This window comes from Ahaetulla prasina, chromosome 1, assembly GCF_028640845.1.
Source record: "Ahaetulla prasina isolate Xishuangbanna chromosome 1, ASM2864084v1, whole genome shotgun sequence".
NCBI classification, from domain to species: domain Eukaryota; kingdom Metazoa; phylum Chordata; class Lepidosauria; order Squamata; family Colubridae; genus Ahaetulla; species Ahaetulla prasina.
In genome coordinates, this window is record NC_080539.1 from 33,407,540 (window position 1) to 33,434,438 (window position 26,899).

At 43.0% G+C, this 26,899-nt stretch overlaps 3 protein-coding genes across 14 annotated transcripts in view; 2 read left to right on the plus strand and 1 right to left on the minus strand.

Annotated features, from left to right (window-relative positions):
- The window catches only part of NCOA1 (nuclear receptor coactivator 1), a 323,605-nt gene extending 322,415 nt beyond the window's left edge, over positions 1-1,190 (plus strand). For 7 of the 8 annotated variants that reach the window (XM_058164793.1, XM_058164789.1, XM_058164787.1 and 4 more), the window contains one exon: positions 58-1,190. In XM_058164793.1, coding sequence (XP_058020776.1) covers positions 58-225 — 168 coding nt within the window. In that variant the 3' untranslated portion in view covers positions 226-1,190. The remainder of the gene's footprint in view (positions 1-57) is intronic. The other variant, XM_058164792.1, reaches the window with a different exon arrangement.
- A 4,917-nt stretch (positions 1,191-6,107) lies between these two features.
- PTRHD1 (peptidyl-tRNA hydrolase domain containing 1) lies at positions 6,108-10,267 on the minus strand. The gene is made up of 2 exons (XM_058164804.1): positions 10,044-10,267; positions 6,108-8,134 (listed from the first exon to the last, which is right to left on the minus strand). The coding sequence occupies exons 1-2, from the start codon at positions 10,242-10,244 to the stop codon at positions 7,964-7,966; spliced, it is 372 nt and encodes a 123-aa protein (XP_058020787.1). The 5' UTR covers positions 10,245-10,267; the 3' UTR covers positions 6,108-7,963.
- Positions 10,268-10,324: 57 nt separating this feature from the next.
- Positions 10,325-26,899, plus strand: part of CENPO (centromere protein O) — a 31,517-nt gene continuing 14,942 nt past the window's right edge. For 3 of the 5 annotated variants that reach the window (XM_058164798.1, XM_058164797.1, XM_058164799.1), the window contains exons 1-5: positions 10,327-10,854; positions 11,235-11,361; positions 15,390-15,559; positions 18,049-18,178; positions 18,981-19,240. In XM_058164798.1, the coding sequence (XP_058020781.1) occupies positions 11,331-11,361; positions 15,390-15,559; positions 18,049-18,178; positions 18,981-19,240 (591 nt within the window). In that variant the 5' untranslated portion in view covers positions 10,327-10,854; positions 11,235-11,330. Of the gene's footprint in view, positions 10,855-11,234; positions 11,362-15,389; positions 15,560-18,048; positions 18,179-18,980; positions 19,241-26,899 lie in introns of all 5 variants that reach the window. The other 2 variants (XM_058164802.1, XM_058164800.1) reach the window with 2 other exon arrangements.

Genomic DNA, 26,899 nt, shown 5'->3' on the forward strand with positions numbered 1-26,899 from the left:
ATCTGCCCGGGGGCCTTTTCCCATGCTTGGCTAACAGTCTCTTTTGTGTCCTGGCAGGTCCAGCAGGTCCAGGTGTTTGCTGATGTGCAGTGTACGGTCAACTTGGTGGGCGGAGACCCTTACCTGAACCAGCCTGGCTCCGTGGATACACAGAAAGGCAGCACAGCCTCTCAGACCCCACAAGCCCAGCAGAAAAGTCTTCTTCAGCAGCTACTGACTGAATAACCCGCTTTTCAAAGGAATGTGAAATTTAAATAATGACATACGGATATATAAATATATATATATAAATATATATGTATATTATATATTTTTCTGAGATTTTTGGTATCTCAAAAACTTGCAGCCATTCTTCAGCTCTTATAGTATATGGAGCAGGAAAAAAAAATCCCTCCTCCCCGTTTGGTTTTTTTAAACAAAGATGGATTTCAGCAAAGTGACAAGACAGAACCGTTGAGCCAAATTTTACAGATTATCCTTATTTTTATAATCAGTTGCTGGCTTCTTTTCCCAGAAGGACATTACTAGTGGGGTTAAGGGTGGGGGTGGGAGAGCAAAATGGAAGGCATGTGGCTGTCAGGTGGAGGAAAAGAAGGGGTTGAAGTCTCAGTTTCAGCTGGATCTGTCACTGATTTGCATCTTCAGTAAAGCAGGAATGGGCAAATAATTGTGCACGCTCATCTCTTCTTTGGGAAGGGATGTTCCTTAGCTGTTCTTAAAGATGTATGCCCTCGCTCACTGCTTGCCCCCCAATTCGTTTGTGCTTTTCTTAGCAATTGTGAGTTTGTCAGTTTTAAAGAAAAATGATATTAATAATATTAATATTAATAATAATAAATATTTTGCCCCACTGTTTTTTTTTCATGTTTTATGCTGGTAAATAGACAGCCTCCTTAGTGACAAAGAGGCCTTTGTAGTATATGAACAACAAATCAAGTGGGAGTTCTTATGAAAACTAATATAATTGTTGAAAATAAAACATGTAAATCCATTTGGGGGATAATTGCAATTATTTTTAGAGGGAGAGGAGGAAGTGGCTCCAAAAGCAATGCACCAAGTGCATCCCACCCATTTCCATGGGATTTGTAAGAGAGACACTGGGCCACAGACAATTCTTGTCAAAAATGAAATGGAGGAAGTGCAGCAGAAGTTCAAGTTGTAGTTCTGGCCACTATTGTAGATTTTTTTTTTACAAAAAAGTGATTCAAATTGAGCAGTCAGCACTTGTTTTGATTCTGTTTAACAGCCAAGGTAGCTTAAAACTATTTAAAATAATATGGATTATGATTATAATAAAAAGGCGCATCTCTGTGGAATGGGAGACAAGTTAATACTTTTTCCCTCTCAGGCCTTTTAATGTAAATAGCTCAGACTTCTTGTATAAATTGGTTTCTTTCTCTTTTTAGTTGGGGATTGCTCTTAAATAGCATTGCTTTTGGAAGGGGTGGGGGATTTCTTTCTTTTCTCTCTTTCTGAAATTTTGTTGATGTGTGAAAATAAAACTGTGTAGCTTTTGTTAAATGAATTTGCAAGAGTTTAAAACACAAAGAGACAAACCTAATGGCTGATGTTGCATTATTGCTTAGAAAAGAAGGTGGGGACTTACGTTTTGGACAGTCTGGCATCATGAGAAGAAGGGGATGGTAATAAAGAGAGCTTGCTCAGCAAGTGACTAACAACAGTTCAAGGTATCTCTAAGATGCGGAGATCTGCCCTAGATTATGGTTCAGATTTTCTCTAAGTGGATTTTCTCTCCATGTGGATTTAAAAAAAATAAAAACTAGGAGAGAGAAGGTTCACTGCTCAGACTTGAACTAAATACCATAATCCAACGTGCTCTCTTGCCACTCTAATCATGCAAAGGTTTAGTTTTACAGAAATCAACCAGCGTCAAGATTTATTTATTTATTTATTAGATTTTTATACCGCCCTTCTCCCGAAGGATTCAAGATGTAATATCAAGAAAGGATTAAATACATTTATTCCACTGAACATGCCTCAATACTGTAGCACCGTACAGCACTTAGACAAATTTTGACTGATCTTTAAAATGCCAAGCAAGATTAGGTCTAGTTAGTACTTGGACAGAATATCAAGAAATTGAAAGATTGAAAAAAAAATCTCAAAAAATAGCAACAATCCTTGGTTGTATAAACAGGCATTGAATCAAAATCACATGAAGTATTAGTACCACTTTATAAAACCTTAGTAAGACCACACCTGCATCCTGTTTTAGTCATTTCATTATAAAAAGATGTTAAGACTTTGAAAATAGTGCAGAGAAGGGCAGCTAAAATGATTAAAAGACTGGAGACTAAAACATATGAAGAACGGTTGCAAGCTAGTCTAGATAAAAGGACTAGAGGTGACACAATAGTATTTGAGGAGTTGCCACAAAGAAGAGGGAGTCAAGCTATTCTCCAAAGCACCTGAGGGCAGGACAAGAAACAACGGGTGGAAACTAATAAGGACAGAAGCAACCTAGAACTAAGGAGAAATTTCCTGACATAAGTGGAACAACTTGCCTCCAGAAGTTGTGAATGCTTCAACACGAAGTTTTTAAGAAGATATTGGATAATAGCACTATTCCAGTATTTGAAAGGCTGCCACAAAGAAGAGGGGGGTCAACTTGTTTTCCTAAGCACCAGAAGGCAAGACGAAACAATGGATAGAAACTAATCAAGGAGAGAAGCAACCTGGAATTAAGGGGAAATGTTCTAACAATGAAGAAAAATTAATGGGGGGGGGGCGTGCGGGGGGCGTGTGCATTCACGGGACGGGGCACATGCAGGGGCTGTGTGCAGGTGCAGGTGCACCTGCGCAGGGTAGCGCGCATGCACAGGTGGCACACATGCCTGCACGGGGGTGGGGTGCAAGTACCAGGCTGCGCGCATATTGCATTTTGGGGTTTTGGGCTCATGCATGAATGCACGCACGCTTTGGGCACTCGATCCAGAAAAGGTTAGCCATCACTGGTATAGGGCCTCCTGTTTCAGCCGGGCGTTGGACCAGAAGACCTCCAAGGTCCCTTCCAGCTCTATTCTGATTGATTAAACATACATGCGTCCTTGTAACTGGGAGAACGCAAGATTATTTATTTATTTATTTGTATGCCAACCATGTTGCAGTTATGCAAATTGAAAGAGACTTGACTTTTTTTTTTTTTTAGTAAATTTCCCTGTATCCCAACTGAAAGAGGCTAATAATTAGCTGGGCCTTGCTTTAGGAATTGCTTCCAACCAGGCCAATTTAACAGAATAACAGAAGTTGGGAGGGACCTTGGAAGTCTTCTAATCCAACCCCCAGCCCCAAGCAGACTGTATATCATTTCAGACAAATGTCTGTCCAGTGTCTTTTTAAAAGCCTCCAGTGTTGGAGCACTCACAACTTCTGAAGGCAAACTGTTCCACTGGTTAATTGTTCCGTCAAGAAATTTCTCCTTAGTTCTAGATTGCTTCTCTCCTTGATTGTTTTCCAAACATTGCTTCTTGTCTTGCCTTCTGTGTCTTTGGATAGTAGATTGATCCCCTCTTCTTTGTGGCAGCCCCTCAAATATTGTAACACTATCATGTCATTCTTTTTACTAAACTAGACATACTCAATTCCTGCCATTGTTCTTCATATCTTTTAGTCTCAATCCTTTAATCATCTCTGTTGCTCTTCTCTGCACTCTTTCTGGAGTCTCGACATCTTTTTTTATCACAACCAAAACTGGATGCAGTATTCCAAGTGTAGTCTTACCAAGACTTTATAAAGCAGTACTAACACTCCATGTGATCTTAATTCTAGCCCTTCATTAAAGTAGCCTAGGATTCCATTGGTTTTTTTGGCTGCTGGCACAAACTGTGGGCTCATATTTTAGTGACTGTCCACTAGGACTCCAAGATTCCTTATACAGTTACTGCTATTGAGCAAAGTTTCACCTAATTTCTACCTGTACATTTGGGTTTTATGCTTAAATTCACAGAATTTCATTTTGTTAGATAGGACTCAGTGTTCATGTCTTTTGAGATCCATCTGGATCTTAAGCCTATCTTCTGAGGCGTTGGCTATTCCTGTCAGTGTGTCGTCGTCTGCAAATGTGATGATTCCTCTTTTATTCCGTCATCTAAATTGTTTATGAAGATAATGAACTAGGCCTAAGACAGAACCTTGGGGTACCCCATTGGTTACTTCCTTCCATGTAGATATAGTTTCATTAAGGACATGTTGAGTGCAGTTTGTCAGCCAGTTACAAATTCATTTGGTAGTGATGCTATCTATCCCACATTTTTCTAGCTTAACAAGAGGTAGGTTGTGGTCTACTTTGTCAAATGCCTTATTGAAATCCAAGTATACTATGTCCACACCATTTCACTGGTTTACTGATTTAATCACTTAGTCACAGCATGATCTATTTTTGATAAACCCATGTTGGCTTCTGTTTATGACTTGGCTTGCTTTTAGGTGTTTGCAGATTTGTTGCCTGATTATCTTTCTTATCTTCCAAGATCTTCCTAGATATTGATGTCAGGCTGATTGGTCTGTAGTTTCCTGGATCTGGTTGCCCCCCCCCCCTTTTTTTTTTTTTTGGAAGATGGAAACTCCATCAATGCTTTTCCAGTCCTCTGGTAGTTCTCCAGTGCTCCAGGATCTTTGAAAGAGATAGTTCAATGGTTCCAAGATCATGTCTACCAGCTCTTTTACAACTCTGGAATATAATCCATAAGATCCTAGTGATTTGAACTCATCTAAGTGGACAAGTGTTCTTTTACCATTTTCTTGAGTACCAGTATTTTAATCTGAATTCTTAGTCTGTCTTTTAAGGTTCTGTTTTTTGTAGGTTGGGCTATTTTTTTCCTATGAAGACAGATGCAAAAAAAGAATTAAGCAGCTCTCCTTTACCCCTGCTGCCTGTCACTTCCTTGCCACCTTCTCCCATAAGTGGATGGATTGTTTGACTTACTTATTTTTTATATGTTGAAACTTTTTTTTATGTAGAGCAGAGGTGGTATTCAGTAGGTTCTGACCAGTTCTGGAGAACTGGTAATGGAAATTTTGAGTAGTTCGGAGAACCGGTAAATACCTCTGACTGGCCCCATCCCCATCCCCATCTCTTCTCTGCCTCCCGAGTTCCAGCTGATCGGGAGGAAATGGGGATTTTACAGTAACCTTCCCCTGGATTGGGGAGGAAATGGAGATTTCACAGTATCCTTCCCCTGCCATACCCACCAAGCCACACCCACCAAGCCATGCCACTCCCACAGAACCGGTAGTAAAAAAATTTTAATCCCACCACTGATGTAGACATATGTTACAAGTCTTAGTTCATTCTGAGCCTGTTCTCCTGACTTCATCTTTGCAGATTTGGGCTATACGGTGGTATTTTGTCTTTGTTGTCTCTCTCTTTTCATTACTTTTTGTCTTTCAGTGTATCATCAGAGTTCTTTGTGCAACTGTGGTTTCTTCTTGGATTTTTTTTTCAGTGGTATTGAGCTGGACTGGGTTTTTATCATCATATTTTTCAGTTTGCCAAGATTCTTGTTTTCCCTTTTAAAATTTTCATCCATGGAATCCTTTCCAAGCTCTAAGTTTGTTGAAATAAATTCCTTTAGAGTCTAGGTTTGCTTGTGTCTGCACTGTTGAATTCCAATGGTCACTCTCCCCCAATATTCCTGCAATTTAACCCCTTCTATAATTTATTTTCTGTTAGTAAGAATTGGGCCCAGTATGGCTGTCCTTCTAGTTCCCTCCTCTATCTTTTAAATGACAAAGTTATCAATTAGTTTTGGCAGGAACTTGTTCAATCTCCCACTTGATGCAGTTTGTCTCCCAGTTGATGTCAGGGTTAAGTCCCTCATTACTACTTGGCGAGTTTCCTACATACCTTTGTTAACTATTTAGCAAAAATTCATCTATTTTTTCTTCTGGGTTGGATGGCCTATGTCATTCTTTTTATATATATATATTGACCCGCATGCATTCTAGGAGGCTTTCATCCTTGGTTTTATGCATTTTCGTAGAGGTGGTAGTGATCTCTTACACATAATGTAATTATATCTCCACTTTTGGAGGTATGTATTGGCTCTTCTATTGTCATTCACAGTATCACAGAATTGGAAACTAAGCATTATCACTTCAGTTTAATTCATCCAAGTTTACACATATATCTCCTTAATTGTTTTTCAGCCATTGATTAGCCAATCCTAGTAACCAATGAGTGGCTGTGAAAGAAGCCTCAAACCACAGTGATAATAAAGCCATATTTTTCACCAGGAGGCTAATATTTCAACACACACAGATTGTGATTTCAATACGGAACTTTTACAGTGCATTATTCAATACATTCACTTGGGTTATACAATATAAAATCAAAATAACTGTCTTAAATAAATTACATACCATTAAGTTTTTGCAGAAATATTTTTTTGCTTTACAGTACATAGAATTAGTTACCTGCTCCTGCTTCCCATACTTTGGGCTAAAATGTAATTCACAAAATTATGAATCAATGAGTTGTAAAAATTCAGCCTACATGTTGAAGGGAACAATTCAATATGGTAGCTGTCTTCTGTTCAAGTATCCAGAAGGACCCATTACCAGCCAGATTAATTTAAACAGACAACTCCTCTGATCTAGAAGAGCAATATTAGACTACAAATTTACCAATCCACCAGCATTCTTCCCATAATAACCAATCAAAGTTAAGACTAAGTCTACAAGAAAGACTTAGATAAGATTTTTTTCCCTATTGCTTCCCAGCAACTGGTATTTACAAATTATGTCACTACTGATACAGGCAGCAGCAAAAAACTTACGAACAGAGGCCACTGGCTGCATTTATATAATAGATTGAATAATGAATGGTACCCAATGACATTTTAGCCTCGTATGTTGAATGAAGAGATCCCGTTTTATGGATCTCTGTTGAATGTAGTATGTTGAATGAAGAGATCCGGTTTTATGGATCTGGTTTTATGGATTTTATGGATGCAAATATACAAAATTGATTTAATCGATTTCAGATGATTAAATTACAAGCAAATATGTCATGCAGTGTTATAGATTCTCCATGAGTTTACCTAATTCCTTTTCAAAATTAGACTTGAGAGTTGAAGACCATCACCATCAGTTTGTGAAAGAAAATTCCATACTTTTATTATATATCAAGCAAAGGAATTCTTTTCCTCTGCTTATCCTGGATATCCCATTGTTCGCCTTCAGTGCATAGCACACTTTTACAGTATTATACCTTGCTAAATTGAACCATACTTCACATTCTGTTCACATTCCCCTATACATAGAGATGTCACTTTGGAGCGCTTTGAAATTCCTTTTTATTTCTATCATCCTGATGTTATCACTGCTCAACCCTAACTCCATATTTGTAAATAAATTTAAAAATGCAGATCTCAGATTATTTAAGTTATTTTCCTAACACGGGTAACACTGTTCATAAGAGATCCCATCTTTATTCATGAATTTTATGTTTTTAGTGAGATTTTGTCAAAAGCTTTCTAAAAGCTCAGAAGGGTTCTTTCTGAATCTTTGAACTACCACTATAGTATTATTAGCGCAGATAAAAGAAACTACAATATGTTGCTACCCCAAATATTATTTCCTAATGTAAATGTATCTGAATAAGCAATCAAATCCCAAGAACAATGACTTATTTATTAAATTTATATACCATCCATCTCACCAATAAAGCAACTCGGGCAGGTTAATATCCTGAATCCCCTCTTTAATAATATTAAGGCACCCAATGTTTCCTCTTAAATTGAGAAAATTGTCTTATGCCACACCATGAGATACCTTGCCTCCTAATGGTATCAATCCCATTATTTTACATCTTTATGAAATACTCTGATTGAAGTAAATTCTTGCATCTCACAATTACTATATTGCAAAGGGAGGCTGTGAAAAAAACCAAGGGAAGTATACTTTTATCTGGTCAAATGTCCATGGCTACAGAAGGAAAGGATCATTTCAAGAGTTTGAAATTCTTTAGATGCTTATGTACATGTTCTTTCTGGTAGGGACGAAGGGCAATGCAAGTAGCTATGTTTTCTGGTTGTTCTATCCAGACTTTATGATCAATGCCATTCTGTTGCAGTCTCTCTGCTAATGTACTCAAGGCACACTCATCTGGAGCCTAAGAAGAAAAAGAAAATAATCTCAGTCTAATATAGAATTAAAGATTGCTATAGCACTCATTGATAACCTCTGTCTTGCTAAAACTACAATGACCAGCAACCCCAAAAATTATTTGCTTAACTGAAAACAGCAAAAAGCATCAATTGTACCTTTTGTAGTAAACTGTAAAAACTGCTGTTTTGAAGATAATGATCAGAGATGGTAATACCCACAAATCTAAATGCACTTAAAACGAAGATCTAGTCCATACAAATGCACTGAATTCTATGTCTTAATGTTGCGCTGTGATGCATAAAGATATGCTGTAATTGGGAAGAAATTGCAGATGTCACTGTATCTTAATGGTTTAGCAAGTGTTTTGTACACACACATATCTATCTCTCATGAGCTCTTGGAGCAGAATATGCATTAAAGGTAGAATCATTTATCTGTCCATTCCTTTCCTCCATCACTTGGATATAATCAGTGCTACAACGCAAAGGCTTAGATCCAACTGTCCAATCTCCTGTGCGCAGCTTTGCTGATTGGAATCACTTAATTCACAAAGTATTATTTTTACAGAAAATGGGGGGGGGGGAAATTCTTTTGCATTCCAAACCGATCTGTTAGATTCCAGAACGTCATGGCCAAAAATCTATGTATTTATTCAATAATTGGATTGCATTTCCATTGGTGCTCTCACTACTCCTGTTTACAGTTAAAGCCCATTTTAGAAAAACAGATCAGTAGTCTGACTGGGCAGAAACCCTTTCAAGTACAGTAATAGCTCTCCAGAACAGCAGCACCCCTTTAGGCTTGCTAAAACAGAAACAACCGCAAATCTAAATGCACTAACAACGAAGACCCAGTCCATACAAATGCATTGACTTCTATGTCTTAATATTGTGCTGTGATGCATAGAGATACACTGCATTTGGGAAGAAATTGCAGATGTCACTGCATCTTCCTGGCACTTTCAAGACTAACGTAGGACCTTCCCTTTCCCAAACAGTTGAAACTGGGGAGAAGCAATAACGAATATAGGTTTTAGCATCAGTTTGGCGAAAACTAAGTTTCCAGAAACCTTTTAAATACTGGGTTTCTTATCCTTACTCGTTTTTTATTGCCAACAAAAGTGTGTATAGTCAAGACTATGGTTTTCCCAGTTGCAATGTATGGCTGTGAAAGTTGGACCATAAGAAAGGCTGAGCGCCAAAGAATTGAGGCCTTTGAACTTTGGGGCTGGAGAAGACTCCTGCGAGTCCCTTGGACTGCAAGGCGATCAAACCGGTCAGTCCTAGAGGAGCTCAATCCTGACTGCTCTTTAAAAGGCCAGATGAAACTCAAATATTTTGGCCACCTAATGAGAAAGAAGGACTCACTGGAGAAGATGCTGGGAAAGATTGAGGGCAAAAGAAGAAGGGGACGACAGAGAAGGAGGTGGTTGGATGGAGTCACTGAAGTAGTAGGTGTGAGCTTAAATGGACTCCAGAGGATGGTAGAGGATAGGAAGACCTGGAGGAAAGTTGTCCATGGAATCGCGATGAGTCGGACACAATTTCACAGCTAACAACAACCATACAGTAGCATCGATACCACCAGTTTTGCAGGGCTGGATTTTAAGGTTCTGTCTGCGCTCTAATGAAACGCCTATCCAAAGACCCCAGTTCTCTGTGCCTGCCAATCAGCAAAGCCCACCCAAGGGGAGTCGTCCTGTCGGTTGGGTTAGTGAAGCTTTGCTGGCTGAGGAACTCTGGGAGTTGAAGTCTACAAGTCTTAAAAGAGCCAAGTTTGCAGACCCCTGGGTTAGTGTTTCTCAAGCTTGACAAGTTGAAGGTGGGTGGACTTCAACTCCCAGAATTCCGGGAGCTGAAGTCCCCCCATCTTCAACTTGCCAAGGTCGAGAAAGGCGATTAGTTAACGCTCACCTCCAGCACCACGGTCCTCATGCTGCCATCCTGGGCTAGATAAGCCGCGGTGTCTGGATGCTCGTAGTACGCGTGGACCACGGCCAAAGCCGCGTGGCAGGCCTGAGCCACCGAGGCCCCCAAAGGCCACGAGAAAGGCTCGCGAAGCAAATCGCCCCTCAGCACCACGTATTGCACCAAAGAGCGCCCCGCCGCCGCCATCCTCAAACCGGAAATAGGGTGGTTCCTTAAAGGAACTCTGGGAAAAGATAAACGAAGGGAGCCGCCCCTTTTCCGTACAAGGGTACAATCTCAGGACTAGGGGTTCGCCATCTTGTTGTACGGAATGTAAAAAAAGAAAAAACGGCCAGCTGAGATAGAGCGCCTGGACCTGGGAGACTCATTCGCAAGTCATTTCGGGAAGAAGGAAAAGTCTCTCCCCGGCGTCCGGATGACGTCACTTCCGAGTGCGGTGTGTCGTTGCTAGGCGGCGGGAGTTTTGAATCCATTTGAGGCGAGCCTTCGGTCCACTGCTGAAGTGACTGTAGTGACTTTTTAGTAGGCCCGTCAGGCAAGTAGGCCTCCTTCATGAATTCCTCCCCCGTGAGGGACAGATAGAGTCCCGGCTGGCCAGTCCGGTCGTCTCAGCAGCTTCAGAAGGAGACACAGAACCCAAAGCGAAGTGGTGGTGGGAATAGTATACATTCATTCGCCACAACATTTCCGAAAATAATTTCCAGGCTTTCCCTGGGTTTGGAGATCGCTCTACTTTCGCAATTCTTTATAAAGAGTGTCGGCGGGTTCTTTGTCTGCTGCCTTTTCTTCAAATGAGGTACTTGAATTTAGGAATTCAAATAAGTATAACATATAATGAGAAACAGTCAGGCAGGCGAACTTGTTGACTTCTGAATTAGAAGAATTAGATTATTCTCAACCATTAATTCTTCTGGCTAAGGATGGCAGAGATTATAATGCAGTGTATTAGGATGGCAGTGGGGAGAAATGACTTATGTGGTTATACCGGTGGGTTGATGTTTAAAAAAAGACTAGGCACCTACTGAGCTAGCTAGTAAACCATGTAAATCAACCTAACAGTTTAAACCATGGATTTTTTTTTCTTCTGAAAATGATTAATTTTCTTCAATTCAATGGTGAATTCAACGTTTCACCATTGACATTCATTAAGCCATTCTTTCTCTTAAAATTCTGCAGGAACCTGAGTAAGTTGTCCCCCTTCTAGAACCAGAGAAGAAAATCTTGTGGGATTATTATTATTTTGGCTTCTTTTTAAGGAATTGAAATTAAAAAATGGGCGAAATTGCCATTTCCTTTTCAAATGGTAAGTTAACAGGCAACTACTCTGTTCTAGTTAAAAATGTTTAAAGGAAGCAAGATGGATTCTTCTACAGTATTTGCCAGCTTTTGTATAGCGTGCTGCTTATCAGAATGGAAGACCAAACTAATGCTGTTGTCTGGTAATTTATATTGAGCAATTAGAAAGCCAATGTGGCTGATACTTTACTCTGGTTAGCTGAAGAAATTCTGAAGATTTGGGCAATTGTCTAATTATAATTAGGTCTTAAATTAATGTACTGCCTATCTAACATTTAGAATTATAACTTGTTCTAAATCCCAAACAGATAATAGTCATAAAAAAGCAAGTGTACATACAACAAGACAAGATACAAATAAGTTCAATAATTTTAATGTATTTTATGAAAGATATTTTCATTTATGAAATATTCATCTGCCTACTGCTTTGAGTTGTGCATCATGTTAGAAGTGCACCACGTTAGAAGTTTTCAGAAATATATATATATTTAAATTATATAATTATAAATATATAGTGTGTTTCCCTTATATTTTCCCTTATATTTTTTTGAACCCTGAAATAAGCACTTGGCCTTATTTTATTTATTTTATTTATTTTATTTATCAAATTTTTATACCGCCCTTCTCCCAAAGGACTCAGGGCGGTGTACAGCCAAAGATAAAAAACAAGATATATACAATTAAAACCAACAATTAAAAACATAGCAAATTACAAAGGCTGATAATTTAAAAATTTAAATTTAAATTTAAAATTAAAAAATATTAATAAAACCCCAATTTAAAATCAAAACTATTATGCCAGTCCCGCTTGAATAAATAAGTGTGTTTTTAGCTCACGACAGAAGGTCCGAAGATCAGGTACTTGACGTAGGCCAGGGGGAAGTTCATTCCAGAGCGTTGATGCTCCCACAGAGAAGGCCCTACTCCTGGGGGTCGCCAGCCGACACTGTTTGGCGGACGGCACCCTGAGGAGACCCTCTCTGTGAGAGCATACGGGTCGGTGGGAGGCATAGGGTAACAGCAGGCGGTCTCGTAAGTACCCGGGTCCTAAGCCATGGAGCGCTTTAAAGGTGGTAACCAAAATCTTGAAGCGCACCCGAAAGACCACAGGAAGCCAGTGCAGACTACGGAGCAGTGATGTTACGTGGGAGCCACAAGCGGCTCCCGTTAATACTCCCGCAGCCGCATTCTGGACTAACTGCAGCCTCCAAGTGCACCTCAAGGGCAGCCCCATGTAGAGAGCATTGCAGTAATCCAACCGAGACGTAACCAGAGCGTGGGTGACTATGCATAAGGCATCCCAGTCAAGGAAGGGACGCAACTGGCGAACCAAGCGAACTTGGTAGAAGGCCCTCCTGGAGACGGCCGCCAGATGTTCATCAAAGGACAGCCGTCCATCCAGGAGGACGCCCAAGTTGCGAACCACCTCCTTTGGGGCCACTAACTCGCCCCCAACAGTCAGCCGCGGATGCAGCTGACTGTACCGGGGTGCCGGCATCCACAGCCACTCCGTCTTGGAGGGATTGAGCCTGAGTCTGTTTCTCCCCATCCAGACCCGTACAGCTTCCAGGCACCGGGACAGCACTTCGACCGCCTGCTGGGGTGGTCCGGGTGAAAAGTACAGCTGAGTGTCATCAGCATACAGATGATAACTCACCCCGAAACCACTGATGACCTCGCCCAGCGGCTTCATATAGATGTTGAACAGGGTAGGCGAGAGAATCGACCCCTGAGGCACCCCACAAGTGAGGTGCCTCGCGGACGACCTCTGCCCCCCTGTCAACACTCTCTCATGCATCGTCAGAGATAGGAGGAGAACCACCAATAAACGGTGCCTCCCACTCCCAATCCCTCCAGCCGGCGCAGCAGGATACCATGGTCGATGGTATCAAAAGCCGCTGAGAGATCTAATAGGACCAAGGCAGAGGAGCAACCCCTGTCCCTGGCCCTCCAGAGGTCATCCACCAACGCGACCAAAGCCGTCTCCGTGCTGTAACCGGGTCGGAAGCCGGACTGGAACGGGTCTAGATAGACAGCTTCCTCTAGGTGCCGGGGAAGCTGCCATGCAACCACACTCTCTACAACCTTCGCCACAAAGCGAAGGTTGGAGACTGGACAATAATTTCCCAAAATAGCTGGGTCCAGGGAAGGCTTCTTAAGGAGAATTATTATTGCTTGGGCTTATTATCAGGGGATGTCTTATTTTGGGGGAAACAGGGTACATAATTACATGTAATATATTTGGTACAGTGAATGAATTCCATAAAGGTTAACTAAGTTTTATAAAATCTTCATGAGAAGAGGATAATTTTTGCCTGTCACCTGAGAGATCACAAGAAGACTACCATGTTAATATTTTAGCAATAAATCACATGTGAGCATCATTACAGAAAAAGCCCTTTCTCTATGGAGCATCTAGTGAAGTACCATTGAAGATTGTCATAATACTTTCTATTCCTAATATTGGATGGCTTAGAACAGGGCTATCAAATACCCGGCCCATAGGCCGGATGCATCACGTGCTGGCCACTCCCATGCCTCTTTTAGCGAAGGGGGAAAAAGTCCTGATATGTTACATGACGCCTAGAACCTAAGTTGTTAAGAAAACTCATAAAAGATATATATCCTATTTGTCTCTTACAGTGACTGGAAAGCTTATCCAGCAGGGGCATTCCTCTTATATCAGTGGTAGTCAACCTGGTCCCTACCGCCCACTAGTGGGCATTCCAGCTTTCATAGTGGGTGGTAGGGGTTTTGTCCGATACTGAAGCACTTTCCTTTTTTAAAATTTAATTGACTTTTTTTAAAAAAATCTAGCATTATTTAAAAACATTTTCATTAGGTTTTCATAAAATTCCCGGTGACAATTTAAATTTCTAAAAATATACTATTTGTATTGCCCACGCAGAAGTTTAGTTCACGTTACGTAAGTGAAACTAAATGGCCCTCCACACCACCCAGCTGTAACAGACAAGCAGAGCTGGTAGCCGGTGCCCCCCCCCCAAACCCAATCCACGATGCACGAGAGAGATGCGCAGACGATAATACACGGTGCATTACTGTGGAATCAGTGGGCGGTTAGAAAATTTTACTACTAACAGAGATACAAAAGTGGGCGGTAGGTATAAAAAGGTTGACTATCCCTGTCTTATATAATGAAATTAAGCTGAAGGCATAAAATTGTATTGGGTAGTGATATAGAGTAAAGAAAATTAGTTTTGTAGTTAGCTTACGAGTTAAATTTTTATTTGGAATCTTCTCCAGAAGCTTTTTCTGTTCCTCAGACTTTCCAGGGAACAATTGAGTATTTGTGTGAAATGGTATAGGCCAGGGCTTTTTGACTGAGCAGGGGGTAGGACTAGAAGATCTCCAAGGTCCCTTCCAACTTTGCTGTTACGTTATTCTGAAGTGAATAGCAGGAAGATGAAAAGATAGGAAACTTTTCTTCTGTGAACCATTCTCAGGCTTATTGTAAGCTTGAAGCCAAAGTATGAAATGGTACCTTTAATCTTACTGAAAGTGCCTCTTGAGCAAATGTCTTGGAGCCACTGTTTATAATCAGCAAGTAAGATACCTAAATTTAGGTATTTGATTGACCCAAGGTTTTCCTCTTGCAGGTGTATTCCTCATTATTGCACACTAGATTGAGTGTTGTGAAAAATAAAGTGGTTATTGTAAGAATATGTCTTGGAACAGATTTTGCATTTCAGATCACTATATTTACAATGTTCAAAGCTGTGTCTCCATTGTATTCTTTATGGTTTGGCTGATTATCTTGTAGTTCTCAGATAATTAGCAAACTCCTCTGCACACAAATAATACACATTAATCTAAAAAAAATTCAAGAAATAATTTCTTGAATTAATTGAAAATGGTAGATATCTGACCACAAGTTTATTTGTTTATTCAGTTTCTATAGCCACCCACATCAATCAATGACTCTAGGCCGCTTTATTTCAGTTTGTGAAGATGATTTGGTATGACTTTTATATTAAAATTTTGTTTGTTTTCTTTGCCTGCGCATATTCTTTGCAGGTACATTATCTCATTTGGAAAAGTTGGAGGCTTCTGCCCGCAACGTAACACTGAAACAAGAGAAAATAAGGGAGCATGAGGAGAAGATATTGAAGATGAAAATGAAGATCCAGGAGTTGAGAAGCCAAAGAGATGAGTTAAGAACCAAACTAAAAGTTTGTCAATCACAGGTGAGTGTGAAGTATATGTTCACATAAAGACAACATAGGGTGGATTCCTTTTTAAGGGCTGGCAGAATGTAAATCATGAAGCTGAGTTACTAAGCAAAGTTTTGCCTAAAAGGATAAACTTATACTATATAACTTGAACTTTAACAGAAATCAAAACAGCTTTTAAATGATCTAAAGTGCCAAGGAAAATGAATGCATATTAAACAATTTTCTAAAAATTTCTTGTCTGATAATTTAATTCCAATAAAGGAGAATATTTGATAATTCAGTTACCAGTATATTAATCCATTTCTGTAAAAGAGTGGGTGTAGGTATTGTTTCTATAAATGCATTATTTCTTGAGGCATTGCCATCTCTGTTTCTGACTTGCAATTCTTATATTATGTTAATATGGTATCCTTATCTACCAGTAATTGTGTTTTGCTGAGTAGAATAGAATAGAATAGAATAGAATAGAATAGAATAGAATAGAATAGAATTCTTTATTGGCCAAGTATGATTGGACGCACAAGGAATTGGTCTTTGGTGCATATGCTCTCAGTGTGCATAAAAAGAAAAAAATACATTCATCAAGAATCGTAAGATACAACACTTAGTGATAGTCATAGGTTACTAAATAACCAATCAAATCATACTAGAAAACAAATAAATATAAATCATAGAAAGACAAGCAACAAGGTTATAATCATAAGTGGAAGGAGATAGGTAATAGGAAGGATGAGAAGAATAATAGCAATACAGTCTTGGTAAATAGTTTGACTGTGTTGTGGGAATTAGTTGTTTAGCAGAGTGATGGCATGTGGGAAAAAACTGTCCTTGTGTCTAGTTGTTCTGGTGTGCAGTGCCCTATAGCGTTGTTTTGAGGATAGAAGTTGAAACAAATTGTGTCCAGGATGTGAGGGCTCTCTAGACATTTTCACAGCCCTCTTTTTAACTTGTGCACTATACAGATCCTCAATGGAAGGAAGATTGGTAGCAATTGTTTTTTCCGCAGTTCTAATTATCCATTGAAGTCTGTGTCTGTCTTGTTTGGTTGCAGAGTCAAACCAAACAATTATAGAGGTGCAGATGACAGATTTTAATTCCTCTGTAGAACTGAATCAGCAGCTCCTTGGGCAGTTTGAGCTTTCTGAGTTGGCACAGAAAGAACATTCTTTGTTGTGCTTTTTTGGTGACATTTTTGATGTTAGATGTCCATTTTAAGTCTTGAGATATGATAGAACCTAGAAACTTGAAAGTCTCTACTGTTGATACTGTGTTGTCTAGTATTGTAAGAGGTGGTAGTATAGGAGGGTTTCTCTTAAAATCTACCACCATTTCTACGGTTTTGAATATGTTTACTACAAGATTGTTCCGGTTGCACTACAAGGCTAGTTGTTCAGCCTCCCGTCTGTATGCAGATTTGTAGTTGTCTCGAATGAGACCAGTCACTGTTTGTACTTCAGTACTTTAACAGAGGGATCTTACGAGATGCAGTCATTAGTATATAAAGAAAAGAGGAGAGAGCACACAGCCCGGGTGGGGGGGAGCTGTGCTAATTGTACAGGTATCTGATGTGATTCTGCCTAGCCTCACCTGCTGCTTCCTGTCCGTTAGGAAGTTATGACCCATTTACAAGTGTGATCAGGTACAGCTAGCTGATTTAGTTTAGTTAGAAGAATATCTGGAATGATGGTATTGAATGGTGAGCTGAAGTCTACAAAGAGGACCCTTGCATAGTATTTGGAGATTCAAGATATTGTAGGATGTAGTGCAGATCATATTAACTTCATTATCTGTCGATCTATTTTCTCGGTAGGCAAATTGTAAAGGGTCTAACAATGGATCCGTATTGGTTTTCAGATGGGCCAGCAGTAGCCTTGCAAAGGTTTTCATAACTACAGATATTAGAGCAACCTCTTATTTTCATAATACATTGAACCATAAATAAACCATGTGGTCTGGGTTGTGCAGCACACTAGGGGAAAATTGGGGTAGCTAGTAAATGAATCAGTATATCATATGTAGTCTTTGTGCTACATTCTCTAAATTCATTGCCCTTTAATGCATAATACGTTTGTTGCTACTAAATTTTATTGCCATTGCCGGATATCTCCTTCTAGTTATAATTAAAAATGTACCCTTGTGATCAATCTTGGGAAATCAGATAATACAAACAGCTTCTAGTTTTAAGTTGTCCAATGGTTACATTAACCAGATAAAATGGAAATTACACTGTGACTCTTTCTTTTTTAGACCAGGAAAATGTGTTATCCTATTGAGCATTGAATTACAATTAATTTACTTATCTTGTGGTATATGAATTTGCTTGGGAAAAGCTGTACAGAACATTTTTTACTTGCACACAGCCTGTCAAATATCAGAAGGAACATGGTTCTGAACACATTTTCCTTAACAACCTCATTTTACTAGAAGTAATGGATGTTTCTGGGTAATATAGACTTAACAAGTTGTAATCATTGAGCTGTAACTCTCCTGTTCTTTTGTAGTCCACTCCACGCAAAGATGCTATGAAAAACAATTTGCAAGTTTCTAAGGCTACAGCAACAAGCCAACAGGCCATCTTAGGGTGGAAGATAGAGAATGCCAAGGTTCTGCTAGAACTTTTTCATCTGACAGGTACTTTTGTCATATATTGATAAGATTCTGTTCTTAGGCTAGTCAGTGGCCTGGCAAAATGGTTAATCATAGGCATTTCTCCTCTTTAGTTTAGAACTTATCAGGCTAAGGTCCGAGGTTACTCTCCCTCTCTCTGCGCCTAATATATCTGACTAATTTTATGCAATGCTCTTCAATAAATAGAGCTGTTTATCAAATATTTTGGACTGGGACAACAAAAAGATGGGTAAGGCCTGGAATTTTGAGGTAGGCATGAAATAATAAGAGAGCCAGTTCAATGTAATGGTTCAAGGCACCAGGCTAGAAACCAAGAGGTTGTGAGTTTGATGCCTGGCATAGGCAGAAAGCCATTTGGGTGACTTGGGCCAGCTATTTTGTTCAGTTCTAGATTTAACTGTATACAATTGTAAATCACTACCAAAACTACTGCCAAGAAAACTGCTTGGACCTGTCCATGTAGTCCCTAAAACTGACTTGAAGGTTCACACATAGATTATAAGCAGGCATTCTGAGGATTTTATAAATAATAATTTGTTAAGGAACAAATGTATAGAAGCAGATGGCAATATCTAATTAATTTTACATTGAGATCGGATTAGAACTTGGTTAGACCTTGAATAGGAAACTCCCAAGGAATTTTAGGATTGTAGATTAGATTGGGAAGTTGAAAATCATTCTGAAGAACACAGTGGCAAACCCCTTATACAATATTGTTATGCTGAACATGAGTGAGGACAGCAGACAGATATATTACTTTATCAATCCAGCCTTGAAATTCTGATCTTAAATACATTTTTTCTAGGCCTAAGTGGAAAATTGACAGAGCAAGGAGTCTCCTTTTGCATCAGCACTGCCTTTGAAGGAACTTACCTAGATTCCTACTACTTAGACATCCTTATACAGCAGCCACTCCGGATTCAACACCATTCAATCCCAGTTTTCATACCACTGGAGCAAATAGCTCATGAGCATTTGCAGAAAGATATCAAGCGCTTCCTGTCTGTACTCTCAGATCATCTGAATGCTTATGCTAGGAGGAAATTCCAGGTAGACCAATTACAGGTAAGGGGGGAAATGGTCCTTTCCAGCCCTATGAGTCTATGTGTGCATTTTGTAAATTTTTGAGATGCAGTTATGTAAACTGGCCACTGGGTGGACTTCAGCATAGCAGTATCTTTGTCTAGACACTAAATAGTAGTTATAATTCAATCCTTGTAACAACAACAACAGAAAGGATGAGTTGTATTCTAGATTAGATTCATATGATTTTTAGTATGCATGTTTCTTTTCTTTTTTTTAAAAAATGTGCCTTCTGCCACAATTAGGCCAAAAGATGAGAGGAGAACATTATTCTTCTGACACTTGAAGTGTTTCTATTTGTATTTCAAGTTGCATGTGAAAGTGAAGATGATAGTCGAGGGAAAACAAATCTTACATGAAATACAATAAACATAAAAATGCAGTCATGTAGCAAGATGCAATGAAAATAATGCTTGTATTTTGAGAAATATTTTGGCTGAAAAACTATATTCTTTTTTTAAAATTTATTTTTATTACGCTTTCCCCCCCATAACAATTGTACATATTCAACAGAGCCGTGACATTATTGTATATTTCAGATCTACCTTCCATATAATTTCTATATACATTATATACATCTAATCATCAATAGCCTTATATATATATTATTTTCTATTTCTATTGATTGTCCATGTGTACCAATTTTCCCAGACCGTATAGTATTCTGAATCTTCTTTTTCTTGTAGTTCTATGGTAAGCCTATCCATTTCTGCGCAATCATATACTTTTTGGATAATCAGACTCTTTGGTGGTATGTTACTAAGTTTCCAATATTGCGTGAACGCAATCCTTGCCACTGTTAGAATGTGCAAAATCAAGTATCTTGTTTTTTTAATTAAATTTTGTCTTAAACATTCCCAAGAGAAATGTTTCTGGATGCAACTATATTCTTAGCATATCTATTAGATGTACGTTTCTGACTACTCTAGCTACTGAGGTGGCTATAGAAATGAGAATACCAAAGGGAAAGATTGAGCAGCTTTTGAGAAGGAATAGAAAAACGAAAATCTAGGAATGATACAAAAACTGAAATGGGAAACCCCTCACAAGGTGAAAAATTCAGGAGACCTGCAATGCAAACTTCAAGAAGGCTTGCAAATGTTGCTTATTGATGAAAACTTAAAGTGAGAGAAAGAAGTAATAGGAGTACAAAGGTATATACTTATCCTGGTCCTCTGGCTTGTAAACTTCTCTTGATGGATGAGAGAAAGAGGAAGAGAGGTTTTTGTTCGAATGACCAGCCATGGGAGAACTGCTACTGATAAAAGAGAACATTTGTACCTCAGGGTTAAACTGTGAGGTCCTTGGTCTCTAAGCTTGGTGGGTTTTTTGCAAATGTTTCATTACCAACCTAGCTAACATCGGTCAACACCAAGCTCAAGAGAGCACCAAGGACCTCAAAGAACTTGTTCTAATTATGCCAAATCTCAAGAGATTTTAATTTTTTTTCTAAAAAAACTCACTACACTTAAAAAAATAAAAAATCCTTTTTAGTGCCACTTAATGCTTTTTTTTCTTCAAAGCCGGAGAAGATGAGTAAAATAAAGTTGAATCTTGTGATCAGCAGAAAAAGGTTGTCCAAGTGATTATCCTAAACAAAAGGCTAAATTATCCTAAACAAAAGGCGTTCCCCGGTAGGTCAGGATCCTCAGAGCCCGGGCCTCCGGTTGATGTTATGTAATGCCCGGTCCGTGGCTAATAAAGCCCCCCTGATTTGTGACCTTATTCAGGGGGAATCCACGGACTTTATGGGCATTACGGAGACCTGGTTGGGCGCAGAAGGGAGTGTGCCCCTAGTTGAACTGTGCCCTCCAGGTTTCTGAGCATTCCATCAACCGAGGGCCCAGGGTAGGGGTGGAGGGGTGGCGGTTGTTATGAAAGAGGGTCTGGAGCTGAGAGAGACCACTGTTCCTCAGATAGCCGGCTGCGAATCCCTCTTGTGAAGTGGGGCCATAAGAATCAGATGGGTCTGTTGATCGCGTACCTGGCTCCTTGCTACGTGACTACAGCCCTGCCTGAGCTGCTGGAGGTGCTAGCCGGGGTGGCGGTGGAGATCCCCAGACTCTTGGTCATGGGTGACTTCAACTTGCCATCAGCCGGCTTGTCGTCGACAGTGGTTCAGGAGTTCCAGGCTTCCATGACGGCCTTGGACCTGGTTCAAATAACTGATGGCCCCACCCACACGGGGGGATCCGCGCTGGACCTGATTTATATCTCTGGACAGTGGTTTAATGATCTGGTAGTAAGAGATTTAGTGACGTTACCGGTGTCATGGTCAGATCATTTTCTCCTCCGCCTAGACTTTCAGACTGCTACTCACCACCGCAGGGAGACGGAACCAATACGTTGGTTCCGTCCCAGGCGCCTGATGGACCCTGAGAGGTTCCAGACGGAGCTTGGGCCGTTTCCTGAGGATCTTGCCCACGGCACGACTGAAGAACTAGTTGCAGCCTGGGAACAGGCCGCGGCTGGGGCTTTGGACCTTGTCGTGCCTTTGCGGCCTCTGACCCGGCGCAGATCTCAATTAGCTCCTTGGTTCTCTGAGGAGCTGAGAGAGATGAAACGCCGGAGAAGACGCCTAGAGAGTGTCTGGAGGTCCAGCCGTTCGAGCTGATCGGACACTAGTTAGGTCTTTTCAAAGACCTACCTAGTGGCACTGAGGTGGCGAGGCGCCCCACGCTTCCTCCCTCATTGCGTCGGCAGATAACCGCCCGGCCGCCCTGTTTGGTGACCCGCCCTCCTTCACCAGGGGAGCGGGATGACCTACAGGGGCGTGCCGAGGAGTTTAACGGTTATCTATCGATAAAATCGCTCAGCTCTGGGATAGCTTGGACCAAGATTGCGATGATCCGGATGAGATGACTGAGGCGCATCTTGTTGATACCGTTTGGGATAAGTTTTGATTCTGTGACTCGAGGACGTGGACAGGCTGCTGGGGAGGCTGCATGCCACTACATGTTTACTGGACCCGTGCCCTCCTGGCTGGTGCTGGCCACTCAGGAGGTGACACGAGGCTGGCTCCAGGGGATTATAAATGCTTCTTTGATGGAGGGGATCTTCCCCGCCGCCTTGAAAGAGGCGGTGGTGGGACCCCTCCTCAAGAAGCCTTCCCTGGACCCAGCTAATTTGGGTAATTATCGTCAGTCTCCAACCTTCGCTTTATCGCGAAGGTTGTAGAGAGAGTGGTGGCGTGGCAGTTTCCTCAGTACCTGGAGGAAGCTGTCTATCTAGACCTGCTCCAGTCCGCTTCCGCCCGGCATAGCACGGAGACAGCTTTGGTCGCGTTGGTGGATGACCTCTGGAGGGCCAGGGACAGGGGTTGCTCCTCTGCCTTGGTCCTGTTAGATCTCTCATCGGCTTTTGATACCATCGACCATGGTATCTTGCTGCGCCGGTTGGAGGGGTTGGGAGTGGGAGGCACCGTTTATCGGTGGTTCTCCTCCTACCTCTCTGACCGGTCGCAGACGGTGTTGACAGGAGGGCAGAGATCGACCGCGAGGCACCTCACTTGTGGGGTGCCGCAGGGGTCGATTCTCTCGCCTCTCCTGTTCAACATCTATATGAAGCCGTTGGGTGAGGTCATCAATGGCTTTGGGGTGAGTTATCACCTGTACGCTGATGATACCCAGTTGTACTTTTCCACCCCAGGCCACCCCAGCGAAGCTGTCGAAGTGCTGTCCCATTGTCTGGAGGCCGTACGGGTCTGGATGGGGAGAAACAGACTCAGACTCAATCCATCCAAGATGGAGTGGCTGTGGATGCCGGCATCTCGGTACAGTCGGCTGCAACCGCAGCTGACTGTTGGGGGCGAGTCATTGGCCCCGACGGAAGGGGTGCGCAACTTGGGCGTTCTCCTGGATGGACGGCTGTCGTTTGAAGACCATGTGGCGGCCGTCTCCAGGAGAGCTTTTTACCAGGTCCGCCTGGTTCGCCAGTTGCGCCCCTTTCTGGACCGGGATGCCTTATGCACGGTCACTCATGCTCTCGTCACTTCTCGCCTGGATTATTGCAATGCTCTCTACATGGGGCTACCCCTGAAGTGCACTCGGAGACTTCAGCTAGTCCAGAATGCAGCTGCGCGGGTGATTGATCCTGCCCCACTCCTGCCTCTCCACCAGGCAACCACTGGCAGCCCCAGACGCCCAAACCCTGCGCCCGCCCAGCTCCCTTTTCCACAGCACTCCCTTTTCTCTTTATCAAGGGGGGGGTGGGGTGGGGAAGAAGCAAGACACATGGAGCGAAACAGAGCTCGCTCCTCTTGCCATCTCTTCTTTCGCCCCCTCGCCAGGGGCCGGGGAGACGTGACATGCGCGTCTTACTTGCCTTGCAGCTCTGTCACGTGTCTTGCCATTGTCTGCAGGCAAACGTTGTAAAACCAAACTTCTCACGAGTTTGAGAAGTTTGATAGAACTCGCAAGGTTTTTTTTACCCTGCGTGTTTGAATGCAGACAACGGTGAGACACGCAACCGAGCTGCAAGGCAGGTAAGATGGCTCCACGTGCCCCAATGGTACCATAAAAGCAGCCTGGCTGCTCCCCTTCCCTACCGTCTCTTTGTCGAGGGGGATGGCAGGTAAGGCGGGGGAGAAGTAAAATGCGTGGAATGTGACAGGGCTCCTCTTGCCGTCTCTTCTCCCCCTCTCGCCGGGCATGGCTGGGCTCCCTGCACAAATTGGATGCAATTTAGGGGTGGCAGGTGGGGAGGGATGAGGCCAGGGAGACACGAGACGCGCATCTTACTTGCCTTGCAGCAACATTTGCGTTAGTTGCACATGGAGACTTTTTCTTTTCTCTCTGCCCACCCCACCTTTTGGGTTCCTTGTGGAAATCTTTCCATTAATTCCTTGCTGCCTTCCCAACTTCCCATACATACCTTACATAATTTCCACAATGACCTACAGGGACGTGCCGAGGAGTTTAACGGTTATCTATACGATAAAATCGCTCAGCTCTGGGATAGCTTGGACCAAGATTGCGATGATCCGGATGAGATGACTGAGGCGCATCTTGTTGATACCGTTTGGGATAAGTTTGATTCTGTGACTCCCGAGGACGTGGACAGGCTGCTGGGGAGGCTGCATGCCACTACATGTTTACTGGACCCGTGCCCCTCCTGGCTGGTGCTGGCCACTCAGGAGGTGACACGAGGCTGGCTCCAGGGGATTATAAATGCTTCTTTGATGGAGGGGATCTTCCCCGCCGCCTTGAAAGAGGCGGTGGTGAGACCCCTCCTCAAGAAGCCTTCCCTGGACCCAGCTATTTTGGGTAATTACCGTCCAGTCTCCAACTTTCGCTTTATCGCGAAGGTTGTAGAGAGAGTGGTGGCGTGGCAGTTTCCTCAGTACCTGGAGGAAGGAGGCTATCTAGACCCGCTCCAGTCCGGCTTCCGCCCGGGCATAGCACGGAGACAGCTTTGGTCGCGTTGGTGGATGACCTCTGGAGGGCCAGGGACAGGGGTTGCTCCTCTGCCTTGGTCCTGTTAGATCTCTCATCGGCTTTTGATACCATCGACCATGGTATCTTGCTGCGCCGGTTGGAGGGGTTGGGAGTGGGAGGCACCGTTTATCGGTGGTTCTCCTCCTACCTCTCTGACCGGTCGCAGACGGTGTTGACAGGAGGGCAGAGATCGACCGCGAGGCACCTCACTTGTGGGGTGCCGCAGGGGTCGATTATCTCGCCTCCTGTTCAACATCTATATGAAGCCGCTACGAGGTCATCAGTGGCTTTGGGGTGAGTTATCATCTGTACGCTGATGATACTCAGCTGTACTTTTCCACCCCAGGCCACCCCAGCGAAGCTGTCGAAGTGCTGTCCCATTGTCTGGAGGCCGTACGGGTCTGGATGGGGAGAAACAGACTCAGACTCAATCCATCCAAGATGGAGTGGCTGTGGATGCCGGCATCTCGGTACAGTCGGCTGCAACCGCAGCTGACTGTTGGGGCGAGTCATTGGCCCCGACGGAGGGGGTGCGCACCTGGGCCGTCCTCCTGGATGGACGGCTGTCGTTTGAAGACCATGTGGCGGCCGTCCCCAGGAGAGCTTTTTACCAGGTCCGCCTGGTTCGCCAGTTGCGCCCCTTTCTGGACCGGGATGCCTTATGCACGGTCACCATGCTCGCCACTTCGCCTGGATTATTGCAATGCTCTCTACATGGGGCTACCCTGAAGTGCACTCGGAGACTTCAGCTAGTCCAGAATGCAGCTGCGCGGGTGATTGATCCTGCCCTACTCCTGCCTCTCCACCAGGCGACCGCTGGCAGCCTCAGATGCCCAAAGCGTGCGCCCGCCCAGCTCCCTTTTCCTCAGCACTCCCTTTTCTCTTTATCAAGGGGGGGGTGGGGTGGGGAAGAAGCAAGACACATGGAGCGAAACAGAGCTCGCTCCTCTTGCCATCTCTTCTTTCCCCCCCGCTACCAGGGGCCGGGAAGACGCGACATGTGCGTCTTACTTGCCTTGCAGCTCTGTCACGTGTCTTGCCGTTGTCTGCAGGCAAACATGTTGTAAAACCAAACTTCTCGCGAGTTTGAGAAGTTTGATAGAACTCGCAAGGTTTTTTTTACCCTGCATGTTTGAATGCAGACAACGGCGAGACACGCAACGGAGCTGCAAGGCAGGTAAGATGGCTCCACGCGCCCCAATGGTACCGTAAAAGCAGCCTGGCTGCTCCCCTTCCCTACCATCTCTTTGTCGAGGGGGATGGCAGGTAAGGTGGGGGAGAAGCAAAATGCGTGGAATGTGACAGGGCTCCTCTTGCCGTCTCTTCTCCCGCTCTCGCCGGGCATGGCTGGGCTCCCTGCCCAAATTGGATGCAATTTAGGGGTGGCAGGTGGGGAGGGGTGGGGCCAGGGAGACACGAGAAGCGCATCTTACTTGCCTTGCAGCAACATAAGCGTTAATTTCACATGGAGACTTTTTCTTTTCTCTCTGCCCATCCCACCTTTTGGGTTCCTTGTGGAAATCTTTCCATTAATTCCTTGCTGCCTTCCCAACTTCCCATACATACCTTACATAATTTCCACAATAATATTTGATGCAGACAAGATGTTATGTCCTCCTCTCCTCCGTCCGAACGATGGCTTAATTAGCCGGCTCTTATCAGCTCTGGCAGCAAAAGAGCCAGCGTCTGCCAAGAGCCTTCATTGGCTGCCAAGATGCAGGTGAGTCACAACCTTCAGCTCTAGTCAATCTGTGGATTTGCCTGATACAAAGAGACACACCAGCTCTTGCTGCCTTTTATATCCTGTGGGCTCCATGACTCAGCACTTCCTAGGCCTGCCCCTCCCCTGCTTCTGTTGTTCTCTCCTGCCTACGAAACCTGGGATTGAGCCAAGCCTGATTGCTGTCAGCTGGATCTGCAGGCGTGGCCTGGGGGGGAGGGAAGTCAGAGAAGGAGGCCTCGTTATCTCTTTCACCTGGCCTGCTTCTGGCTCCTGGAGCTGATCCAGGGAGGCGGGTGCTTCCGAGGTAAGTCCTGATGGCCCCTCCCCCTCACTGTCCAAATCACTTTCTGGCAGCAGGCCCGGCTCCTAGGCACTTTCGGGCATGGGGCCAGGTTCGGGGGCGGGAGCCACAACACTAAATCATCTCCCTCAGTCCCATACCTACCCACATTGGTAACCTCTATAGCTTGTGCCAATGCACAA

Excerpts from the sequence above, each read along its gene's own strand:
- PTRHD1 (XM_058164804.1), bottom strand. The coding sequence starts at position 10,244 with ATGGCGGCGGCGGGGCGCTCTTTGGTGCAATACGTGGTGCTGAGGGGC. Across the intron at positions 8,135-10,043 it reads TGAGGACCGTGGTGCTGGAG|GCTCCAGATGAGTGTGCCTT; the intron begins GTGAGCGTTAAC and ends TTTTCTTCTTAG.